General features: G+C 34.8%; 1 protein-coding gene across 2 annotated transcripts in view; it reads right to left on the bottom strand.

The window, feature by feature from the left end:
* AGPS (alkylglycerone phosphate synthase) overlaps window positions 1-23,504 on the bottom strand; it is a 153,983-nt gene that overhangs the window by 17,619 nt on the left and 112,860 nt on the right. The window contains exons 15-19 of one of the 2 annotated variants that reach the window (XM_003253765.4): window positions 20,827-20,896; window positions 18,371-18,432; window positions 12,489-12,578; window positions 4,765-4,864; window positions 2,325-2,382 (exon numbers count right to left, since the gene is read on the bottom strand). In XM_003253765.4, the coding sequence (XP_003253813.3) occupies window positions 2,325-2,382; window positions 4,765-4,864; window positions 12,489-12,578; window positions 18,371-18,432; window positions 20,827-20,896 (380 nt within the window). The remainder of the gene's footprint in view (window positions 1-2,324; window positions 2,383-4,764; window positions 4,865-12,488; window positions 12,579-18,370; window positions 18,433-20,826; window positions 20,897-23,504) is intronic. The other variant, XM_030803672.1, reaches the window with a different exon arrangement.

Here is a 23,504-nt window from a genome sequence, read left to right as displayed (position 1 = left end):
TGAATTGATTACTATAATGGACTATTACCATAGCTCTCACAAATGAAATCCAGGTTTCAAACAGATTTGCACTAGAGTTGCTTAATTCTGTTATTTTAAATTTGTGCATATTTCCTTTTTTCTGTAATGACAGCTTTATGAATATATTATTTCAAGTATGTTTACACAGACTCTGTTAGAGCCTACCAAGAAGCTCTCAGTGTCTGGGGTATATCTGAATAAGTAGAATCAGCAGTTCTGCCATATTACACTTTCTGCATCTTACAAATAGACACTGTTAGAGGGACTTGAATTTCCTCATAGACCCTAAAGAAGCAGAGTCACTGGCTGAGGAAAAAACTGTTGGTTTGGTTTTCCTCTGTAATGCATGCAGTCATTTGGTCATTTTCAACTTCTAGAGAATTTCTGACACTGTATGAAAATTGAGTAAACTGAGAACATCATCCTACAATTAAGGAAACAGCTCATCTAATAACCAATTACCTAAAGACAATTAAGCCTCTATTTCCTTGTTATATATATGATTCATCTGCTATCACCCTGTTGCAGAATCACTTCTCCCCTGTATTTACCATTATAAACACAGAAACCACATTTCTTGATTTTAAAAGAGAAAGTAAACTATTGGATGCTGACACATACCAAAGGGCAAATTTGTTGGCTACAGTGGGAAAATTTTAATTTTTCTTCAAACAAGTAATTATGGCTAAATAATTTTGCTTCCTTTCTCCCATGTAATCAATTTAGACAAACAACAAATGAATAATTCATGATATATTTATATATATTAAAGTTCCCTGAATATTAATACAGTGTCATTTTGAAACAGAATAAAAAATATTTAAAATAATGTATATGGCTTCCTGAAAATTTTAAAGGAAGGTGCTAAAATCTAAGTATCTTTAAGTAACTCGTCATTCAGATTTCCAAAATTAGGTTTGGACTTTTAGAGTAATCGGAAGCTTTTAATTCCACTTGAGAGGTTTCTAATATTGATTTCCCTCCCTTTTCCATTTTTGTTATGCTAGCATTCATGAGAACCACAATCAAATGAAAGGATAATAAATAGAAAAAGGAGAGAGGAGCATATTATCTTCAATACTATTGGCTAACTAAGTTAAAAATTTATTTGTGGGGGTTAAGAGAAAAGTATAGCAAAAGATTAAATTGACACAATGACGTTGGGAGCTGTCTATTTTATTCATCAACATTAGCAATCTTTTCCAGACCTTGCTGTAAGAATATGATATGGACACACACCTTCCATAGTCCACTCCTTTTCCAACAGAATTCTTTCATTCATTCTGCATCAATGTATGGAGGGCTGACTGGGGCTAAGCACTGTTCTAGGTGCTACCACATAGCAACAAACAAAACAAAAATTCCTGTCCTCATGGATTCTCACTTTTCAGTTGGAAGACAAAATTTTTAAAAGTACAAATATACAGCATATTAGATAATAATAAGTGCTATGAATGAAAATTAAACAGGAAAAAAAAGGATATAAGGAGTCCAGAGCAGTTGAATTTTTTAATTAGGTGGTTATTCTCATTGTGCTTCCTAAAAACTATTTAAAAATCTACACATTTCTATTTTCCTAGGCATCAAATTATATTGAGGGATATATTAAGAACAAATTTCTATTACACAGAACAAGTGGATAACCTCAAACATTGCCATTTTAATAACAGAATGGCCATTGTTTAAGTTTTAAAGGGTTGCCTCATTATTTTCATAAGCATGCTAGTAACAGAGATAGACATATTGTAATAATTTTTATTGGTGATGTGATAAATTCTGACAACACTTGATACTTACCAAAATGACCACCAAGTAATAACAAAATAGCATTAAAACCTTGAAAAAAGATTTTTTTCCTATCCGGTCTTGATTAATTTGCTGAGCTTTGGGTAGGCAGAACAAACAGCTCTTCAATATATTATATAACTGATGACCAGCTACATTCCATTAGTGGCTGAAAAACATTTATGTATTTTCTTCCCCATCATCCTTTAAAAACGTTTGCTGTAATGGTCAAGTACCTCCCAGGCAAGCTGGGCTATTCTCCGATAACATGAGGTCCCTGAGACCTCAGAAGGTTGGCTGGGCTCCATTTCTAGGCAGGCTTGTCAAAGTAAACTTCTAGTGGCTACTACCACAACCTAACTATCTACCTCAGTAACAGCTATTTCAAAGACATAGAAACTTTAAAGAAACCTCAAGGACTCTCATATTATTCATACCATGTCTCTCCCTAGCATTTTACTGAACTGAATATGTTTTAAAGTAAGAATATTAGAAATTCTACTCCCAAAAAAGAATACCTCCATGGTGATGTGACAGGCTCCCTCCATTAGCAAGGATTTCTTCTCTAGCAGCTGCCTGTATTTGGAAACAACACAACAAATTGTTGCTACTTAGATTTCATTTTGCAGTGAAAGTAAAAAGACCCAACTCCCAAAGGAGGCACATGTTTCCTGCGTTAAATAATAAACTAGAAGCCTAACTTTCCTCTCTTTTGGTCAAATGTGTTTAAAAAGCAATTAAATAAGTAGCCTAGCTTTGCAAGTTTTTTTCTAGTGAATAGTCACAATGTCTATAAAGATCACTTTGAGATTCTAGGGAAAAAAGACAAAATAACCATTCAGCACACTAAATTGTTAATAATATTAATAACTGCAAAGTTGTAAATGTAGAGTCAGGTTCTACTTAGTAACAAATATCTTTCTCTCATTATACCAACAAAGTGACTAACATTTACCGACTGCTTCCTGTAAGTGTACCAGAAAAGTTCCAAGTAATTTGCCTACAGTATCTTATTTTCAGTATAGCTTTACGAAATAACTACAATTACTCCCATTTCACAGATAAAAATAAGGCTTAGATAGGTTAAATTATTTGCTTAATATCATATAGTGGGCATCAGAGTTATAAAGCTATTAGAGTCTTTATTAAACCTATTAGAAATCAACCATAAATGCCTTTATGGAGAACACTTCTTAGGTCAATGACTTGGGATAAATTACTTGTCAGTCTTACGGATACTTAAGAGTGAAAAGAAAAATCTCGTTTTACCCTAATATGTAAGGTTCTAACCAAGCTCCTTATAGAGGACACAGGTAAGAAAAGATAAACACTTGTAACAAAATATAGAATGACTAAAGAGCAGCGTAAAAAAGAATGACAGAAACTGGAATCGCCTTCAGTTCCTAATGATTCGTGAATATATAATGGCTACGAGGTAAAATATCTATAGTACCTTGGGCCTCTCAAAATTACTCATTTGTGTATGTATAAACCATCAGGAGTTAGGCCAGGGTAAGAGAGGGCCCAGGTGGGACAGATGGACCACATCCCACTACAAAGTAATCTAAAGAACCCTCGGCTGGGTGCGGTGGCTCACGCCTCTAATCCCAGCACTTTGTGGGTGGGTGGATGACTTGAGGTCAGGAGTTCGAGACCAGCCTGGCCAACATGGTGAAACCTCATCTCTACTAAAAATACAAAAAATTAGCCGGGCATGGCGCTGCATGCCTGTAAGTAATCCCAGCTACTCAGGAGGCTGAGACAGGAGAATCACTTGAACCCGGGAGGCAGAGGTTGCAGTGAGCCAAGATCATGCCACTGCACTCCAGCCTGAGCAACAGAGTGAGACTTCATCTCCAAAAAACCCTCATTACTTAGGATTTTCCGAATGAATCATATATATGCCATCCCCTGCTCTAAGAACTTATATCTTCTAACAAATTACTTTAAATAAAGCAATAGCTACTTGAGATCAATAGCACTTAGAGACCAGCAGTTTGGACTAAGAAGGAACAATTTCACTCTGTGGTACTGCACAGAAGGGACATTTGGGTAGCCAGAGGGCAACACTAAAGCAGTGAAAGGCTAAAGTGAAGAAAAAGTACTCAAACTTTTGGGAATGATGAATATTATTCTGATTGGGGTGATGGTTTCGCAGGTGTATACGTATGTCAAAAATGTACACATTAAATATATACAGCTTACTGTTTGAATTGTACTTCAAAAAAGCTGCTTAAAAAAAAGAGGAGGCATAGGAGGAAGCCAACCAAACCCTTTCTATAGTTTGGGTCTAAAAGTGTGCTACTGAAATTAGCTTTAGCAGGTCTGCAATGCAGTTAAAACAGTAGAACACCTGAGTTTTTAAGAAACCTCAGCTTCCTACAGGATCCTCCACACTCCAGTCTGTTTAACTCTAGGCATACTCATAAGGAGAAATATTGGCTATCAAGAGAAAGCTTTATAAAAATAAACAGTTTGACACTCTTTAAGAAAGTAATAGAAACTGCTAGCTAATAAACCCAAAGCACCCACTTGCAGCTGTAGCATATAAAAAAATTACAAATCTACAATGACATTACAACAACACAGACCATGGGCATTAGGGCTGCTGACCTCAACAGCAACCACCATGTGGAAATGACTGGGCTGTGAAAGTGATATCTAAGATTCCTATATAATTATTTAATTTAATGAATTCCTAATTGTTATTTAATTTAATCAGCTATTATGTACTGTAACAACCAAAGAATCACAGACTAGGTGTACAGTACATTAATTTTAGACTCACAATTCAGTACATAAGCCAGGGCAACAAATATGCTTTTCATTTCTAAGGGCTAACAGCTAGGCAAACCATGTGTGATTAAAGAGACTCAAATTAAAATCCATAAATTGACAGTAAAATTTATTGAAATTAATCAACAGCTGTAAAAGCTATATGCAGGTATGCAAAATTACCTCAGTTTGTTCAAACACGGTCAGTGGGTCACTAATTCCCCTGTAGTTAAAGGCAAAATAGAAGTAGATACATGCACCTGCATCGTAAGTCTGTGTCACCCTAAAAAACAAACAAAATCCCCACAGGGGCTTTAAGTTAAGTGAACTCAGATTCAACATCTAGAAACTCAAAGGCAAGACGACCCAAATGATTAGTTTAAGATATAATCTCAGTTTCTTCCCAGCCTCTACTCCATGGAAGGAATACACATTGGCTTGCTTTAGAGTTGTCCGCCGAAACAGGTGAACTGAGGACGCAGTGCAAAACAAGAATTTTACCTTCACTGAAGTACCAAATTAGTCAATATTATAGGTACATATTCAATCTTTTTCATGTCTGTCCCATGTTACTAAAACTTCTATTGGGAAGTAACCCAAAAACTTTTACACATTGTATCAGCATTTTATGATGAAATGCTGTTTTCACTGATTTTATTGTTTTGTTATCTAGCAGTAATGAAAACTATCAGCAGCATGTGTGAAAACAATATATATATAGTCAGGTAAGTATGAGTATTCACTGTTTTAAATTGCATAATCAAAATAACATTTAACAAAATTACTTAAAAACATACATATCTTGACAATAAAAGTAACACTAACTTTTTCTCTTTCTGCTATTTAACAAATTTTATGCACAATTAAGTTCTTCATGTGACTTGTATAAGACAAAATTTGAGGCCCTTCCATACTACAAATAGTACAACTCCATTACTTTTCAAAAGCGTGTTTTCCTGCCAAGGGACCACACAATGAGGTCCATATGTGCAAGTGAAAACTATATTTTGTACTGCCACAGTAAACAGATGTGATGCAAAACATCTGCCCCTTGAAAAAGGCAAAATTAGACTCGATACAAGAAACTTGGTTCCTTTCATTGGCTCCGTCACTGCTGACGACAGGAACATGAAATGCATAGAATACATATGGACATGCAAACACTGACTAAAGTCAATTTTCATTATTTAAAAAATCCATATTGATAAAGAATGGGCAAATTATAATCTCTTCAAAGTACATTAAGTCCTCTTGTCAGGCGTGTGAATCAGAGCAACTGCATCTTGAATAGGAGCTGGGTAAAATGAGGCTGAAACCTACCTACTGGGCTGCATTCCCAGACGGTTAAGCCATTCTAAGTCACAAGATGAGATAGGAAATCAGCACAAGACACAGGTCATAAAGACCTTGCTGATAAAACAGTTTGCAGTAAAGAAGCCAGCTAAGTCCCATCAAAACCAAGATGGTCAGGAGAGTGACCTCTGGTCATCCTCACTGCTACATCTACACTCCCACCAGTGCCATGTCAGTTTACAAATGCCACGGCAACATCAGGAAGTTACCCTATATGGTCTAAAAAGGGGAGGCATGAATAATCCACTCCTTGTTTAGCTTATCATCAAGAAACAACCATAAAAATGGGCAATCAGCAGCCCTTGGGGCAGCTCTGTCTATGGAGTAGTCATTCTTTTATTCCTTTACTTTCTTGATAAACTTGCTTTCACTTTGCACTGTGGACTTGCCCTGAATTCTTTCTTGTGTGAGATCCAAGAACCTTCTCTTGAGGTCTGGATCATTCCGGGACCCTTTTCCTGTCACACTCTGGCAACAATACTATGAACTCATCATTTGTTTGGATTCTCCTGGCTCAACAGACTTAAAGATTTTGGGTAGAAAAAAAGCAAATCACTGCAGTTGAGACCAAAACAAAGACACTGTTCAGTTCCGGCTATAACTTTAAAAATAAATGACAATAAAATAAATATCAATAATTTTTTTTCTACACAGATAATTTAAATGCACTAGAAGAAACTCTTCTAAGCTATATATAGCCAAAATATGACATAGTCTAAAGATACAGAATGACAAACAAGATTGAAGAATGCTGAGAGAACATAAAGACAGACACCATCAATTAGCTTATGCAGCTTAAAAATCAGTCTATACAAAGAATAAGAAAATTGGGATAGGTCAGATTGGGAAAAGTGTTCTGGAAAGGCATACCTAAATGGAGACTGACAAAGAAACATGAGATATTGTTCTAGGTAAAACAAATGCCAATATTACTAAGATATAGGAGAAATCAACCAGGAGATAACAAAGCAGAGTAAAAAAAGCTAGACATCCATGAGTAGAGGAACCAGATGGACAAAAAGATTAAGGGAACAAAGCAGGGAAAAATGAGCTGAAAATAACTACAATTCTGATATTAGGAATAAGAAAAACCAAAGAACTTGAGGAAGAAACCAATATCAAAGGAGCAATGGCTATCACTGCTGTGAAAGCTTGAGGAGACATATCTTCACTCAGCACCAACTCTACAGAACACAGATCCTCTGTGGCACACAGACCTGCTTTTCTTTCTCCCTAGGCCTCATATCTTCTCACATGCTACTCACCTTGCCTCAATCACTGACTCTTCCTAAGTATGTGCGCCCATTTTCTTCCTCTTCAAAAACCTACTTTCCCAGATCAAAAGGACACAGAAGCCAACTTAAAAAAACTCCCAATAGCCACACTGGGAAAATCTGAGCAACAAAGTGAATAATGACAATAATGGCTATATTCCAGAGAATAAAATGTCTATGAGTCCCTACTGATAGACTGATATACAGACAGATAGATAGTGGCAAGGGGTGGGGGGCGGGCAGAAAAAGAGAAGAGAGGAAAGCTCTTCTTTACAGTGAATTCCAATTGATAAATGTAAAATGAATGATTAAAATAGAAAATCACCATTTACAAGTATCACAATAATAACTGTTGTAATCAAGAATCAACAGTGGGATATTGATGTGATTAGGAGATGGTATAAGAAACAGGATATTTGCATAGTCTCAAAGTTTCTCCCCATTAAGGTTTTTGGGGTTTTGTTTGTTTTTTGAGACGTATTTTCGCTCTTGTTGCCCAGGCTGGAGTGTAGTGGTGTTATCTTGGCTCACTGCAACCTCCACCTCCCGGGTTCAAGCGATTCTCCTACCTCAGCCTCCCGAATTGCTGGGATTACAGGCACCTGCCACCATGCCCGGCTAATTTTTTTGTATTTTTAGTAGAGACGGGGTTTCATCATGTTGGCCAGGCTGGTCTCGAACTCCTGACCTCAAATGATCCACCCACCTCAGCCTCCCAAAGTGCTGGTATTACAGGCGTGGGCCACTGTGCCCAGCCATAAGATATTTTTTTAAATACAATGGGAAAAAATAGTAACTGTAGAGTGGAGAAACCTGGCAGGTACCACCCTAACCAAGTAGTCTAAGTTAATGTCACCAATAATGAGACTTAATAAATATCATGTTTCTTCTGATATGATCTACCATGAAGAGCACTTCACTGTCACTTCTGAGGTAATCTTGCTGAAATGTGTAACTTGAATTTGATCACAAGGAAACATCAGACAAACTCAAACTGAGAGATGTTTTACAAGATAACTGGCCAGTATTCTTCAAATGTATAAAGGTTATGAAAGACAAAGATATCAGTGGGACAAATGATAAAGAAAGGTTTGTGAGTTAGGTAATCATATTGAAACAACACTAATTTTTTGGTTTTGATAATCATACTATAATTACATGAGATATCAGCACTTGAGGAAGATGAGTAAAGGGTACACAGAACTATTTGTACAATACTATTTTTTTAAGTCTAGTTACACCTCCCCCAAAATTAGAAATTTAAAAGCAATGTAAATGTTCCTCCAATTGGCCCATCTCCATCAAGAGGGATTCTTTTTTTTTTTTTTGAGACAGAGTCTCGCTCTGACGCCCAGGCTGGAGTGCAGTGGCGCAATCTCAGCTCACTGCAAGCTCTGCCTCCCAGGTTCACGCCATTCTCCTGCCTCAGCCTCTCCGAGTAGCTGGGACTACAGGCGCCCGCCACCACGCCCGGCTAATTTTTTGTATTTTTAGTAGAGACGGGGTTTCACCGTTGTCTCGATCTCCTGACCTTGTGATCCGCCCGCCTTGGCCTCTCAAAGTGCTGGGATTACAAGCGTGAGCCACCGCGCCAGGCCAAGAGGGATTCTTTTTTAAAAAACTAAGTATACTGCACTTAAAGTCAGTCTCTAAACGGACCAGATGAAACGTGGTGATCAGTTAAGTTTTCCAAACTCCCTCAAAGTTAAAAGAAATAAGTATGAGATATGAGAATTAAAAACTAAGAAATGGGAGGAATGTCCAAATACCAAACATGATCAGATTGAGTGAAATATAGCATCTTCACTAAGTTTACATTAATAATTAGTAAGCCTTTGGAAAACAAATAGGATGATTGTACCAAATGCAGTGACATAGCCTTAAAATACTATGACTCAATATTTATACATGTTGAATGTGTATATACAAAAGATATCAAGAATGTTAGATTATTAAATAATATATATAATATATATCTGAGCTTTCAAAATGCAATTAGGAAAGCATTTAAAAGGGAGGTAAGGTAATCATAGTCAAATCTCCATATGCAATTTACAGAGGCTCCCACAAAGAATTTAATTTAACAGAAGGAGCAAATGCAGAGGAAATACTCTTTTTACTAAACAATACAAATAGAATCTAATCTACAATTTTAATCGCCTTTTAGGCCAAATGTTAGGTGCCTCAGAACAGAAGAAATGAACTGTTTAACAATGCTACTGTCAATCTGCCAGCTGTGTTTCTCTTCTAGTGTTAATTCATCCTCATAAAAAAAGATCCCTTGAATATTTACATTTTAAGTACCATATATACAAAGTTTAAGAAACAACGGAGAACCATTTTAACTATAAGGGCACTATTATTAGGAATAACCAAATTCAAATAAAATGTGAAGGATAAATTAATGAAACGAACTTGCAGAAATTAGTAAAATATATATCACTCATAAGAGAATCACTAACATTCATAAATAGATGTAACTAAATATTAATAGCGCATTATCATCCTTCAACAAATCCGGCATCTATGTATTACACAGTTCAGTTTTCAGTAGATGAACAGATTACTGAAGTCATAACAAAGCTTGATGGGCCTGATTGATTAGTATCTCAGACAAGTCCAAATAATGAAAAACACCTTCTGGAATACCTTAATTTGGGTCCATTTCAGAAAGTGACTTAGATCTAACACCTTTTACAATAGATCAACTCTATCATTTAAGACACTTAAGCACTAACCTCTTTCAAAATCATCTGGACAAGTAATAGTGTGGTTGTCAAAGTCACTACATTATTCTTTAATTTAAAAAATTTTTTTTGTGCTCTCTACTTTTTGGAGTATCTTATTTGTATTAGACTCAATGACTAGCAATTACTTCCCATATAACTTCTTCAGAAAAGTTTGGACTGGAATTTCCATTCCAACGTACAAAGTACATTTTAATGGACAAAAATGAAATAAATGAACTCAATAAATGTACCCTACACCTGAGTTATTTTTCTTAGGATCCTTGATTTTAAATAGATCCATAATTATTTTTAAATAACTTTGGAACAGCTTTGTAAAATGTTATTTCAACTTTGATTTTAGATATAGGGGGTCTATGCACACGTTTGTTAAGTGGGAATATTGCGTGATGCTGAGGTTTGGAGTATGGATCCTATCACCCAGGTAGTGAGCATAGCACCTGATAAAAAATTGGTTTAAAAAATACATCTCACACATTCAACATGGAATAATCTCCTTAGCCACTACTAAGCAGGTCAAATCAAACTAAACTGAAATCAAATTCGAATTAAATGTTAGTTTAATCACGTATGAGCCATAAGAACTATAAAAGTCTTATTTATCAAAGCCACTCAAGTAACTAGGCTTTGCATATTCTGATTTTATAAGATGGTCACAGAAACTGAACATATAAGCTTTTATAGGAAAACCATTCTTAAAACATAGCTACAGCTACTTAATAAAAATGACATGGCCAATTCAGTCTAAATATACTAATTCTACCTATCTACAATACAGAATGAAGATTCTTAGGCCTCATGAATACATTCTGAAGAACCTAGATTTAAGTGTAATTACAGAATGTGCCCTAAGGCAGAATATTTTACTTCCTAATCATTTTCCATAGGTAGTGGTTTATCATGATAGTTTCATAATGTTACAGCTTGGGTGGGGTTCTTAAGAGATGTTGAACAGGAACTTGGGGGCGGAAGGAAGAAGGGGGAAGGGTAAAATCTATTAAGTTACCATTTGACAAAACAAAGGAATAAAAATTTCTCAACTACACAAGAACAGATTTGACTACCTAAAATGTTTCACAATCTAATGGTAACAAATAGCTTTTGGATTATTATGTCTGATTTGTTTTCAGGATTACAATAAAAGAGAGCTGATTGTCTGCTAAAAGACTGGGTTATCAAGAGAAAAATGAAGCATCAGTTTGGGTTGATAATATAAACACAAAAATTTTTTTCTTAGATTTTAAGGACTTTAAAAGGTGCATTGTTAAAGATACCCCCAAATTTAAAATAAATTAAAAGTAACATGACATTCTTACACCCACTATGTCGACATTAGCTTAATCCCATTGTAAGCTTTTTACTACAGAGAACAAGACCTCTCTTTGCCCTTCCTTCAGATATCTCGAATGCCCAGCAAATAATCTCTAAAATCTACTTTTTCAGCTTTTATAATCTCTGATCCTATCCTCAGTGTACTTGTTTAAAACATGTTAATATACAGATGACTTGGTACTTTCTGCAAGGCTTGTTAAACCTGGACAGTCTCTCCCACAAAGAAGCAGAAACGACTAAAGAGATCCTTTTGATTGAAATGAACATTTAAGGTGTAAGAAAGATGCTTTCCTCAGATCTCATGTTAGAATTTTACTTTCTTACCTTGCAGAAGTGCAATTTAGCAAATTCTAAAGGGTATCTCTTCCCAATGGGAACAATAAGGAAAACTAAGAAACACAACACTAGCACTAGGAAAGTACAAGATAAGACAATGGAAAAGATAGAGAAAAGACAAAAACAAAAACACACACACACACACAATTAGCAGTTTACAGAATACAGAAATATTTCTAGTCTTGGAAAACAAATATATGCAAATTATCATGCTATAAGGAGCAAGTAAGCTTAACAACTGAATGCCTTAACGAGGACTTGTCATTGGAAAGGAAAGGCAAATATACAAATTTTCCTTACTAATACTAGTATGGATTATCTACCTCAAGCTTAATGTAATTATGTCAAAACAATACTACAGCAGAACCTAACAGTTTTTCATATGCTTTCTCATTTCATTTTCACAACAGTCCCATGAAGAAATGGCATTACCACTATTTTACTGATAATATTAGAGCTTGAAGAGATTAAATTACTAGTAAACAACAAAACACTGCCTTCACTCTTCAGAGTCATGTTGAGTATGTATATAATTTATAATTTCTTGACTATATAATTTATAGTTTCAGTGAGTAGAGTAGTCCTCTTCTTTTTCCAGGAGTCCAGATGCCTGGCTCTTCACTGCCATGCCACCCAGATGGCGGGGAAGGCTTACTCACAGAAGGGTGTCCTACTCCTAAAAGGCTCAGGACTGCTGTAAAATTCCAGTGGCACAATCCTAACAAGGTGGTAAGTGAAGGTTAGGAAAGCTGGCCAAATGTAATAGACTGAAGCTTTTTCTCAGCTGGAAAATTATATTTCCCCCATTGATTAAAAAAACATTTTTTTCAGAATAAGAAGTATAAGAACAATTTTTAAAACTTACCTGCATGTAGAAAAAGGAGCAAACTGAACACCCTTCTCTTTGCATTCCCTTGTTATTCTTTCTTTTACATTTCTACAGAGATCTACCACCCTAAAAAAAGATAAATGAATACAATATTAAGTTTTCAAGTGAGAACTACACAAATGCTAATAAACGTTGGTTAATCTGGCATCATTCAAGTCTGACATTTTCTTAGCTAAAGCTTTCATAGTTGTCCTTTCAAGAATGGAAAAGAGCCCTCATCACTCAAATTGAGCCCTCCATTCCTAACTTCAAAAAAAGGAAAGTTTTTTCTTTTTTTGACTTAAGGAAAACAGAAAGTCACAAGAACATACTCAAGTCTCCTGAATGTGGTTTCCTACATTTAGGAAAGACTGATTTCAAAATCAATTTGATTGTAAGATTTTAAGAGCTTTAAAAAAAGCTATAAAGATGTTAATGAAAATTCAATTCTAGGTTACATGAATACCAATCTTTACCCATGTCTAAGAAGTTTTCCTTAATTTAGAAATAACTCAGGCTGGGTGCAGTGGCTCACACCTGTTATCCCAGCATTTTGGGAAGCCGAGGCCAGAGGACTGCTTGAACCCAGGAGTTTGAGACTAGCCTGGGCAACAGTGAGACCCTATCTCTACAAAATATTAAAAAATTATCCAGGTATGGTGGCACGCACCTGTAGTCCCAACTACTCAGGAGGCTGAGGTGGGAGAATCGCTGGAGCCCAGGAGGGCAGGACTACAGTGAGCCATGGCTGCACCACTGCACTCCAGCCTGGGTAACAGAACAAGACTCTGTCTCAAATAAAATAATAATAATAATGATTCAATTAATAATCATGATGTTAATAGCCTGGGCAATATAGTGAGAACTTGTCTCTACTAAAAATCAAAAAAATTAGTTGGGCAAGGTGGCGCATGTCTGTAGTCCCAGCTACTTAGGAGGCTGAGGCAGGAGGACTGCTTGAGCTTGGGAGGGTGAGGTTGCAGTGAGCCAACATCGCACTACTGCACTCCAGCCTGGGCAACAGAGCAAGGCACTGTCTTTCAAAAGAAATTATAATCATGATGTTATAGCAAATGTTTGATAGCTTACTCGCAAGCTGAAATCCAATTTGACAAAGATCTATTGAAGACAAACTGTGTAAAGTATTAATGTGCTATGCTGGACTATTTGATATTAAAGTCCCATTTTATTCCCCAATAAATATCCTGGTCACATAATGACACCGATTCTGTGTTTTAAACCTTGATTTGTTTACCATCATGAGACTTGAAATGATACCAGAAAAACTCAAAAGGTTGGCTTATCTCTAGTCTCAAGATGCAGACTTGACTGTATGAGAACCAATTTGATAAAAACAGTAGCATTTAAACAGATCATACTTTATAAAAGTTATCCATATTGTCAATAAGAACAAACAGTATATGATTAAAATATAAATACAAAAAGGGCTTTAGTGTCTTATTAGCATGTCAAATTTTTTATTTTTATGAATACAGTATCTGAAAGTTTTATAAATTCTAATTTTATAAAACAATGTTCTTAAGTTAAATTCTTTAATTTATGAGAGTTGCAGGTATACATGACTTATCAATGTTATCCATGCATCACTTATGCATGGCAAGGATGCACGTTTGAAAAAATATCTCATAAAACATTTAGATGACCAATATTTAATATGTCTTTATTTTGAATATACACCTTATAAAACAAATCTTTAAATATAAATAAAATCCATTAAGCTTTAACATTTATAAGAGTTAACGTATATTACAAATTTATAAAAGTAGTAAGTTCCTTTTTTTGGAACAAGTTCTTTATGTTGGCTCTAGAAAATGAAATTTAAGTGCTACAGCTAAGTAGTCTAAAAAAATCTAAGAATACAATCATCTGCTGTTACAGTCCTTTGCAAGTTATGCCACTGTGTGAACTGCATTTCAGTTTAAATGCACTTAAATGTATCCAATCATCTTAAATACAATAGTAAACAGGAAAATATTAAGAGCTCCTTATATCTAAACCCTCACTGATAGTTGAATAATGAAAAGGAGATGGAGAAAGGACCAGACTGAACAGTTATAACCCGCAATGGGACACTTTCAGTAAATGATTTTTAAGGAAAGGTTTCTGAAAGTATTCTCTCACAGAACCTGATCAAAGGCTAACACAGTCCACTTGGATCAATCCTTTTATAGGACAGAAACATAACTGCACACTTTCAAATTCTTACTTATTAGCAAATTTAACACTCGACCATTTCCTCCCTGAAAAAAACTTCCCTGGGGCTTTTTCACATCATTGGATTACCTCTACATCCTCTAGATATTATTATTCAATACACTTTGCCACCTTTTGTTTTGTTTGTAACCTTAGATGTTGAGGTTCCCTGGACCTCTTTCTTAGGCCTTCTTTTTTTCCCTTCACTCCATACTATCTATAAGTGTTTGTATCCACTTTCTTGGTTTTAATCAGAAGACTTGCTGGTGTCTCCAAAATCTGTAACATTGGCTAGGCACAGTGGCTCATGCCTGTAATCTCAGCACTTTGGAAGGCCAACGCAGGAGGATCGCTTGAGCCCAGGGGTTCAAGACCAGCCTGGGCAACATAATGAGACCTCATCTCTACAAACAAAAAAAATTAGCCAAGCATGGTGATGTGCACCTGGGATCCTAGCTAGCTAGGAGGCCAAGATGGGAGAATCACTTGAGCCTAGGCAGTCAAGGCTGCAGTGAGCTGTGATAGCACCACTGCACTCTGGCCTGGGTAACAAAGCGAGACCCCATCTCAACCAAAAAAAAAAAAAAAAAATTTATATCTCTAACCCTTAAGATATCTATTTTTATAGACTGTACTCTCAAATTATTCCCAAGCTCATTCATAAGAATCTATGAAGAATATTCATTGAGAACCTAACAGGTGCAGCCATTGTGGTAGGGATGGGATAGAACACAATAGGATGGGACACTTAGGAATACACAAAAACTAGTACGACCGGTAATCCCTTAAGTGGCTTATATATGAAAAAGCCAATAATCTAATAATGGGTAAAAGTTAAAGACCCTGATCCCATGGGCTACTGCAAACATGGCCTCTAGCTAGCCAAACGTTTGAAAGAAAAAGAAAATTGCTAAATGGTTGTCAACAAGTAAATTTTACATAAAAATGTAGTTGCCTTCCATTAATTTTATTAAAACTTCAGCTGAAGAAATTGTTTTAAAGGAAAACAAATGTGTAACTGCATAAAACAGAAATTATCAGTGTGTCAATTAAATAAATATGCAAGTATATATAAAGAATAGATGAAGAGAAATAAAAAAAAATTGCACAGTATTAGCTTCCACAGTTGGAAGAACAAAAAAACAAGATGTCAATCATCAGTACTAACTGATGACAAGGAAATTCTTTAACTCTTAAGAGGTAGCACTGCATTAACCCACTGTCCCAGTGATATGGACTGAATGTTTGCGTCCCTCTCAAAATTCATATATTGAAATCCTAAGCCCCAATTAGATGGTATTAGAAGGTGGGGCCTTTGGGGGGTCATTAGGTCATGCGGGTGGAGCTGCATAAATGGGATTAGTGCTTTATAAAAAGATATGAGAGGGCTTGCTTTCTCTCTCTCTCTGCTTTCCTCCAGGTAAAGGTATTACTAAGAAGATGGCCATCTATAAAACCAGGAAGAAGGCCTTCACCAAAACCCCAACCATGTTAACATCCTGATCTCAGACTCCAAGCCTCCAGAGCTGTAAGAAATAATTGTTTCTTGTCTCCGAACATTTAAGCTACCCAGTCTAAGGTGCTCTGTATAGCAGGCCAAACTGGCTAAGATACCCAAGGAGAGGAATTAAACACTAAAATGGTCTTAGACGCGTTAAAAGGTTTTCCCCAACTTTTCAAGTCCCTTGTCTTGTGTTGTATTTGTGGGGAGGGGTTGTTTCGGGGTTTCTTTAGGTTTTTCCTGCCAAGTAGACAGAACTGACATAGAAAAGGGGCTGGAGAGAGATTCTGTTTGCATAGACTAGTCCTGTGGAAAAAAAACAAGCTCCGTTAGAACGTCTGCCTTACTGGTTTCTCCAGAGAAGGAAAAATATGTTTCCACCTTTTTTTCTAAGTATTCGTCTTTAGTTTCGATTTTGGAAAGATGTTAAGCATTTATTTTTAGTTAAAAATAAAAACTAATTTCATACTAAAAAAGGGTCTTTGAGACCACTATGAATAGCTGCCAAACTATTTCTTTTTTCTTTTTTTTTTGAGATGCAGTCTCGCTGTGTCGCCCAGGCTGGAGTGCAGTGGCATGATCTTGGCTCACTGCAAGCTCCGCCTCCCAGGTTCACACCATTCTCCTGCCTCAGCCTCCTGAGTAGCTGGGACTACAGGCGCCCACCACCAGGCCCGGCTAATTTTTTGTATTTTCAGTAGAGAGGAGGTTTCACCCTGTTAGCCAAGATGGTCTCAATCTCCTGACCTCGTGATCCGCCCGTCTTGGCCTCCCAAAGTGGTGGAATTATAGGCGTGAGCCACCGCGCCCAGCCGCTGCCAAACTATTTCTACTACTCAAAGGCTGATGACTTGACAATTTTTTTATTTAAGGGATTTATTCCCCTTGTTAAAATTTAGCATCAAAATTTGTGAATAACATTTCAACTTGAGAAATCTGATTTTAAAAAGAAAAAAAATTGTGAATGACAGAGTGATAGTATAATATAAACTGGGTTACTAGCTAACAATGCATGGAATATGAACACCAATGTACTAACTCAGATGATGACTGGATGTAGAAAAGTAAAAAGTTTTCTGGGGGAAAAAAGAGAGATTGGAAGAAACGAAAATATTAAGATATGCAATCTAAGAAGTAGATTCACAGGGAATTGTTATGTCCTATATACTTCATTGTAGATTTAAAGTACTTTATAAATTTTATAAAGAAAAGTAAAATATCAGTATACTAGAAACAAATAAAAATATACAGGTTGAATATCCTGCAAAAATCCAAAATGTGAAATGCCCCCAAATCCGAAAGTTTTTGAGTACCAACATGATGATCAAAAGAAATGCTCCAGTAATTTCCAGTGAAATTTCCAGATTTGGGATGCTCAACTGGTAAATATATAATACAAATATTCTAAAATCTCAAACACTTCTGGTCCCGAGCATTTTGAATAAGGGATTGTATAGACAATCTCTTTGAGAATTTTTTTTATTACTGGATGAGTTATAATAAAACTCACAGGTCTATTAATAAACCATTTCACATTTCCTAATCAGTTTTTATTAATTCACTAACCAATATTGTATGTATGTATTTCCAGTAAAGAAACCCTTCTAAAATCTATTTCCATCTATCTCATTTGGGCCATTTCCTAAAATATGCTCCAGTATCAACATTTTGCTTAAATTTAAAAATAGAAATTGTATGTAATTTCCTAAACTAAATTTCCTTTATAAATCACTTAAATTCCCATTTTTACACATACAAATATCAAAAACTAAATAATATTATAAAGGACAGTTAACTGGTTTTATACTTTGGGAGGACTTTTTAGAGAATATTTAAGCAATATTAATCACTTAAGAATTTAAGTCAAAGCTAAGTATAACCACATAGTAACACTGAGCATTCAATAACATTCTTCAAAATGTAAACTTCAACAATACCTTCGTTCTTTGGATCACAGACAAATTTTCTTCAACTCCCTCCACCCAATAAAACACTTGAAAATACGGCATTCTGATGAATACATTAATTTAAATAAAGTAGCTGCCTTGTCTCAATGTTTCTTCATAAAATGTTTTAAACTTACATATTCACATACAAAGAAACATTACTTCAAGCAATTCATATCGCATATTTGAATAATATCAGGCACTTTAGTATATTTTACCTGTCCCAAGGAGCAGAAGTCTCAAAAGATTCTCCTAATACATAGTATTCCAAAGCCAAGTCCTATTAAGACACAAACAGAAAAATCAAGAAACTACAACAGATGCAGAAGAATCAACAACACTGTTAGTCTTTCATATTCATTGTTAGTATCACATATTTCTCATTTAACTTCATCCACTCTTTACTATCCACCTCATAAGAGCACTGAAAAGTTGTCCCTGGAGTGAGATGCAGCCTCCGTAACTAAAAGAACCTTGTCTGTCCTATTCTCTGTATCCTTGGCACCAGGCAGAGTGCCTGACTCAGGGTAAGAACTCAAATTTATTTCTTTAGTGAATGGAGTTTCTATCCAGGAACAGTCTATGTACATGTAGAGAATACTGACAGAACATTATTTTAGTGGCATAAATAGTAAGTTAACCAATATCGAAAATTAGTCAAGATCAAAGGAGCAGGAAGATCAAGAAGTGGGGGGCGGGGGGAAGGTGTTTAGAAGGAGGAGATTTTTTTCTTAAAATCAACTTTTCTTTAAAAACAAATTTAGAAAATATGGTAATATAGTGCATCTATCTGAAGTGACAGAATAGATCAAACAACTGGAGGCACTTCTAGTAGGAAAATATTTTACAGTATAGAGGATATAATACTCATATTACAAGTAACTTATAATACTTAATTTCTTTACCCAGAGCAAAATTGTTATCAAAATTGGAAAGAAAGCTTCACAAGCCACCACAGAAGTCCAGAGATTTTAAAGAAAACTTTATAAGGCAGAAAACTCAACATATGTTAAGTTTTCACTTCAAGTAAAATGAGTCATTTCAACCCACCTGTGTTTGGGGAAAAAAAAAAAAAAAAATCCCCAAATTACTGATCTGATCTAAAGCATGCGTTTTTCTCTAATGCACTCATTTATTCAGTAAAAATATATTTAGAGACAATGGTATTAACCATTGTAAAACTTATAAAAACAGAAAACATGTAATCCCAGGGTAGGGGGTGCGGAATCCCTAACTTGTTTTTGACTCAGTTTTAACATTAACTAGAATCTTAAAAATTAAAATAGATACCCAAATTGTGTCTATGCTGTACTTGTTACAGTTGTATTTCATTTTCTAGAATTCTGAATTCAGTATTATGGGGAAAAGGCCAATATCCTCAGACAAAATGCCTAACAAACAACATTTTATATATATTCAAAATGTTTACTATGGGAAGAAACTATGATACTGACAGCCTATAAAGGTAGATATTATTTACAAGATCTACAATCATCTATTACCTTTCATGATCAGTACATCTCTTAATCAAAATTTCTAAAATGCTGAACAGGCAATAAATATACTTTTACTTATCATCATCACTGTGGGGGCGGGGGACAAAAGAGGAGGACTATATGCTTCAAATTCACTGCAATTTAACATTTAGATTTTAGCTGGGATTAAATTTTTGCTAAAATGAGAACATATTAATTCAATCTTTTTTAGAGAAAAACATGTTGTACATAAGCTTACAACAATTGTTGTGTATAAGGTTCAAAATTTCCAAGAGAAAAATTAGTAAATTTAGTATTTGGAGGTGATGGATATCCCAATCCTGATTTGATCTTTACATATTATATGAAACTATCAAAATATCATATGTACCCTGAAAATATGTACATCTATTATGTATAAATTTCCAAAAAATTTTATGATTAAAAAAGAAAGCTGAGTATTTGTGGAAGCCAAATTCTCAATAGGATATCTGAAAAATGACCTTTTAGAGTAAGATCATTCAACTTATGTAAACAGGAAAAATAAAAAATAAAAAAAAGTAATCCCAGCAACAGCAGAAAGCAATTAAGAAATTTCAATTTGTTATAACCAAAGTAGAAAAACAAAACTAAATTGAAAAAATAAAATTTCAAAAGAACAATTTCATATCAGTAAATACAACAGACTTGAGATAATAAGACTATTTCAGTATATCATAAGTAGAAAATCTAGAATTAGAAACATTTGAGTGTTCAAGTACACGTAATTATATCTTTAATTCTATAATCATCATCAGTGAATAACTACTTCAAGTTAAATATCAAAATTTTAAAATACAGTTAAAGATTTACACATCATTAAAACAGATTATTAATTGAAGAATGTTGCTAAGTAAAACAGCTTGATTTTAACCAAGTAATGTTATGAATGGTATGCTCAACTTTTAAACAGAGAAAGGCTCCATTCTTTTAAAGAGCAGAAAGACATATTAAATCATCTTTAACTTCTTCAAGAGCTTATGGAGAAGGTTTAAATGGGCTTCTGAAGATTTGTAGCTAAAACAAGGTTCATGTAAAATGATATGCTAAATTACAGTGGCTTAAAATTTTAAAAAATAGGGAAGACAATTGCATTCACTTGAAGTAAGAAAAAGTATTGTTTGCAACATAAATTAAGTGGCAAGGGAAATATAACTTACTCGAATGTATGCAATGACATAGGTCAGCAAATAACCCCTCTGTCCATTATCTTCTCCAGCTGCCAACCCACTGTAATTAAAGAACGCTGTTAATAAATTTTTTTATCTTAATCTCATTCATCATAAATATATCAAAAAGCTGTCAAGAGAATGAGTTGGAATATCAAAAATCTGAAAACACTTTTAATATTTGTTTCGTCTTAATTTCAAACTTTTATCCACCAAATAAAATTGACTCATAAACTCAACTACTTCTACCCATATTCTCAAAAGAGCACAGAAAGAATTAACTATAAGAAACAAATAAGCTGAAATAATCTTCACACAAGTATTCTTATTTTACTCATCATATTCTTACTCACATATTCATGTTATTATTGTCTCACTCATATTTGAAGAAATGTGACAACTGACTAGGAACTCCCCAATACTGAGAAGCTTCCAGAATACAAGATGACTACATAGTATTTGGAATGTTAGATGTGGTGTTTATTTTATGAAATTTATGATTTAAATGAGAGACAAAACATACTTACATAGAAATATTTTATAAAGCAATGTATAAACAAATACAAGACCAACACAGGTAAGGTCTTACTACTATGAACATATAAACTATGTCTTTCAATTGGAAAATTTCATCCATAGAAATTGTATTTGATTATCTAGTTAGAATTAATCCCATATAAACATATAATTCAGTCCAAGTACTCTTGTTTGTAAAAGTTATTCTTATTTTAAAAGACAATGAATGAATACTGTTTTTCCAATACCTTTAGTAAACAGTTTTTAATTATGCTTTTTCCATTATCATACAGAAATTAAAATTTTAACTTTAGTCAACTAAAGGAAAAATTGTTTATCTTATCGCCTCAATTAACACCTTATAATTAAATATTTTCTTCTTCTGAAGTTGTGTTGAATTTGGTAGTAAGTAAACACTACAATGTAGATGTACTCTTGCTCTGTACAAATACTGTAAGATAATTTCAAGCTAAATGGGCTAAATCAAAATTTCCTGACTTGCCACTATAGGTAGATGGTGTTATCCAAAAGAAGTGGCAAAGATTTGATATAAGCAGCTCTAGTCTAGAACTACTTGAGAATGGGGTATAATAAAAAAAAAGAAGGGGACTGTTTGTATTAGAATGTTAATGAGCAAAGAAGATAAAACTTTCGTCAAGCAGCTGAAAGTGAGAAGAAGAGACAGAACACAATTCTGAGTTGGATGTGAGGTTGGAGGTAGAAAGCCAAATAAAGTTTCAAAACAAAAGGAAAACAAGTCAGAAAACTGCTGTGGCAAGTGCTTAAAGGAAAATAGCTTAGCCCATAGCTCAAGTAGATATAAAATAGAGTCAGACTCTGAGTCCAAGAGAGAAAAACCACCACAGGTCTAGGAAACAGAAACAGTTCATCCATCCTGAACCTAGTGGTGGAAGGAAAGGAAAAGAGAGTGAGGAGTAGGAAAAGGTGCAAGACACCTGTGTTGGGAATATTTGAGAAAAGAGAATGCCAAGTATGTACCTGATGAGAAGTAACAAGTATAAACATTTAGTAGGCTTGCCTCTGTTATGTCGAGATGAAACAAAAAGTCCTACTTTTCAGTCCCAAGTCATCTTTCTTTAGACCCTCTTCTAATATTTCTAATATCTGGCAGCAGGGAGGAAACAGATCTGTTCACATTAGGATCCAGGGAGACCAACCACAGGGAAACATGCATTTTCTAATTCAAAGCAGGAAGAAATTGGATGTCCTTTCTAAATTCATAAGCCCAAAGAAGTACAGTTCAGTCAGACTTATGACTGAACTTTTTGAAACTTTTCTCTTTTTAGCTTTCAGAACTGTCAATATTCTGGCCAGAATTACCTTAAAATACAATATGTTAAAGAATAGTAGGGCTTAAAAATTAAATGCCTCTAAATTGTGACTTTTGTAATCACTCCAAAATGACTGCATGTAGATTCAAACTGCTTTATGTTAAAGTAGCAACATCGATCCCCTGCTTCCTGCTGTCCCCACAAATTTCAAACATCAATTCAAGGTTTTTAAACAAATTTAAAGCTGTCTCATGAGGAAGGACTGGAAAGACTAAAGAAAGAGGAATGAGAGACAATCTTTTTATATAAAAGGGCCATCTGGTGAAACTAATCACTCTCACGCTGAATTACATTAAACAACTTAAGCATGCTTTAAAAATAACGATAACATATTACCTTAAGTTCTATGGTAAATGTCAAAACACTTGTCATGAGTGCTGACAGGTAATGTTTATTCTGCTCTGCTCTTGGAGAAGTTAAAATACATTACTAGCAAACATGGATAAACAATCAAAGTATGATTATTCATTACGTGGCTACTATGTTCTGTTGGGTCATATGTGTTCAAAGGTATTGAACTGTGTTGGGGTGGGAGTGAAGGGCAAGCAAAGAGAAAAAATGGCTAAGACAACACATAAAAATGCTCTAAATTGTTGGGAGTACTTCATAAAAATCAATGTAAAGCTAATAAGGCAGTAGAGAGTTTCATAAACAAATAAAAAAAATAAGGGATAGATGAATAATGCCCCAATTCAAAATAAAATACATGAGCTAAACTAGCACATGAAAACTGTAGCAGAAAGAAACTTGGTGGTGCTTTCTTTTGTCTTGTTACGGAGGAGAGATGATTGAGGATTGAGG

Source organism: Nomascus leucogenys, chromosome 22a, assembly GCF_006542625.1.
Source record: "Nomascus leucogenys isolate Asia chromosome 22a, Asia_NLE_v1, whole genome shotgun sequence".
Lineage (NCBI taxonomy): Eukaryota > Metazoa > Chordata > Mammalia > Primates > Hylobatidae > Nomascus > Nomascus leucogenys.
This window is presented reverse-complemented; position numbering and strand designations above follow the sequence as displayed.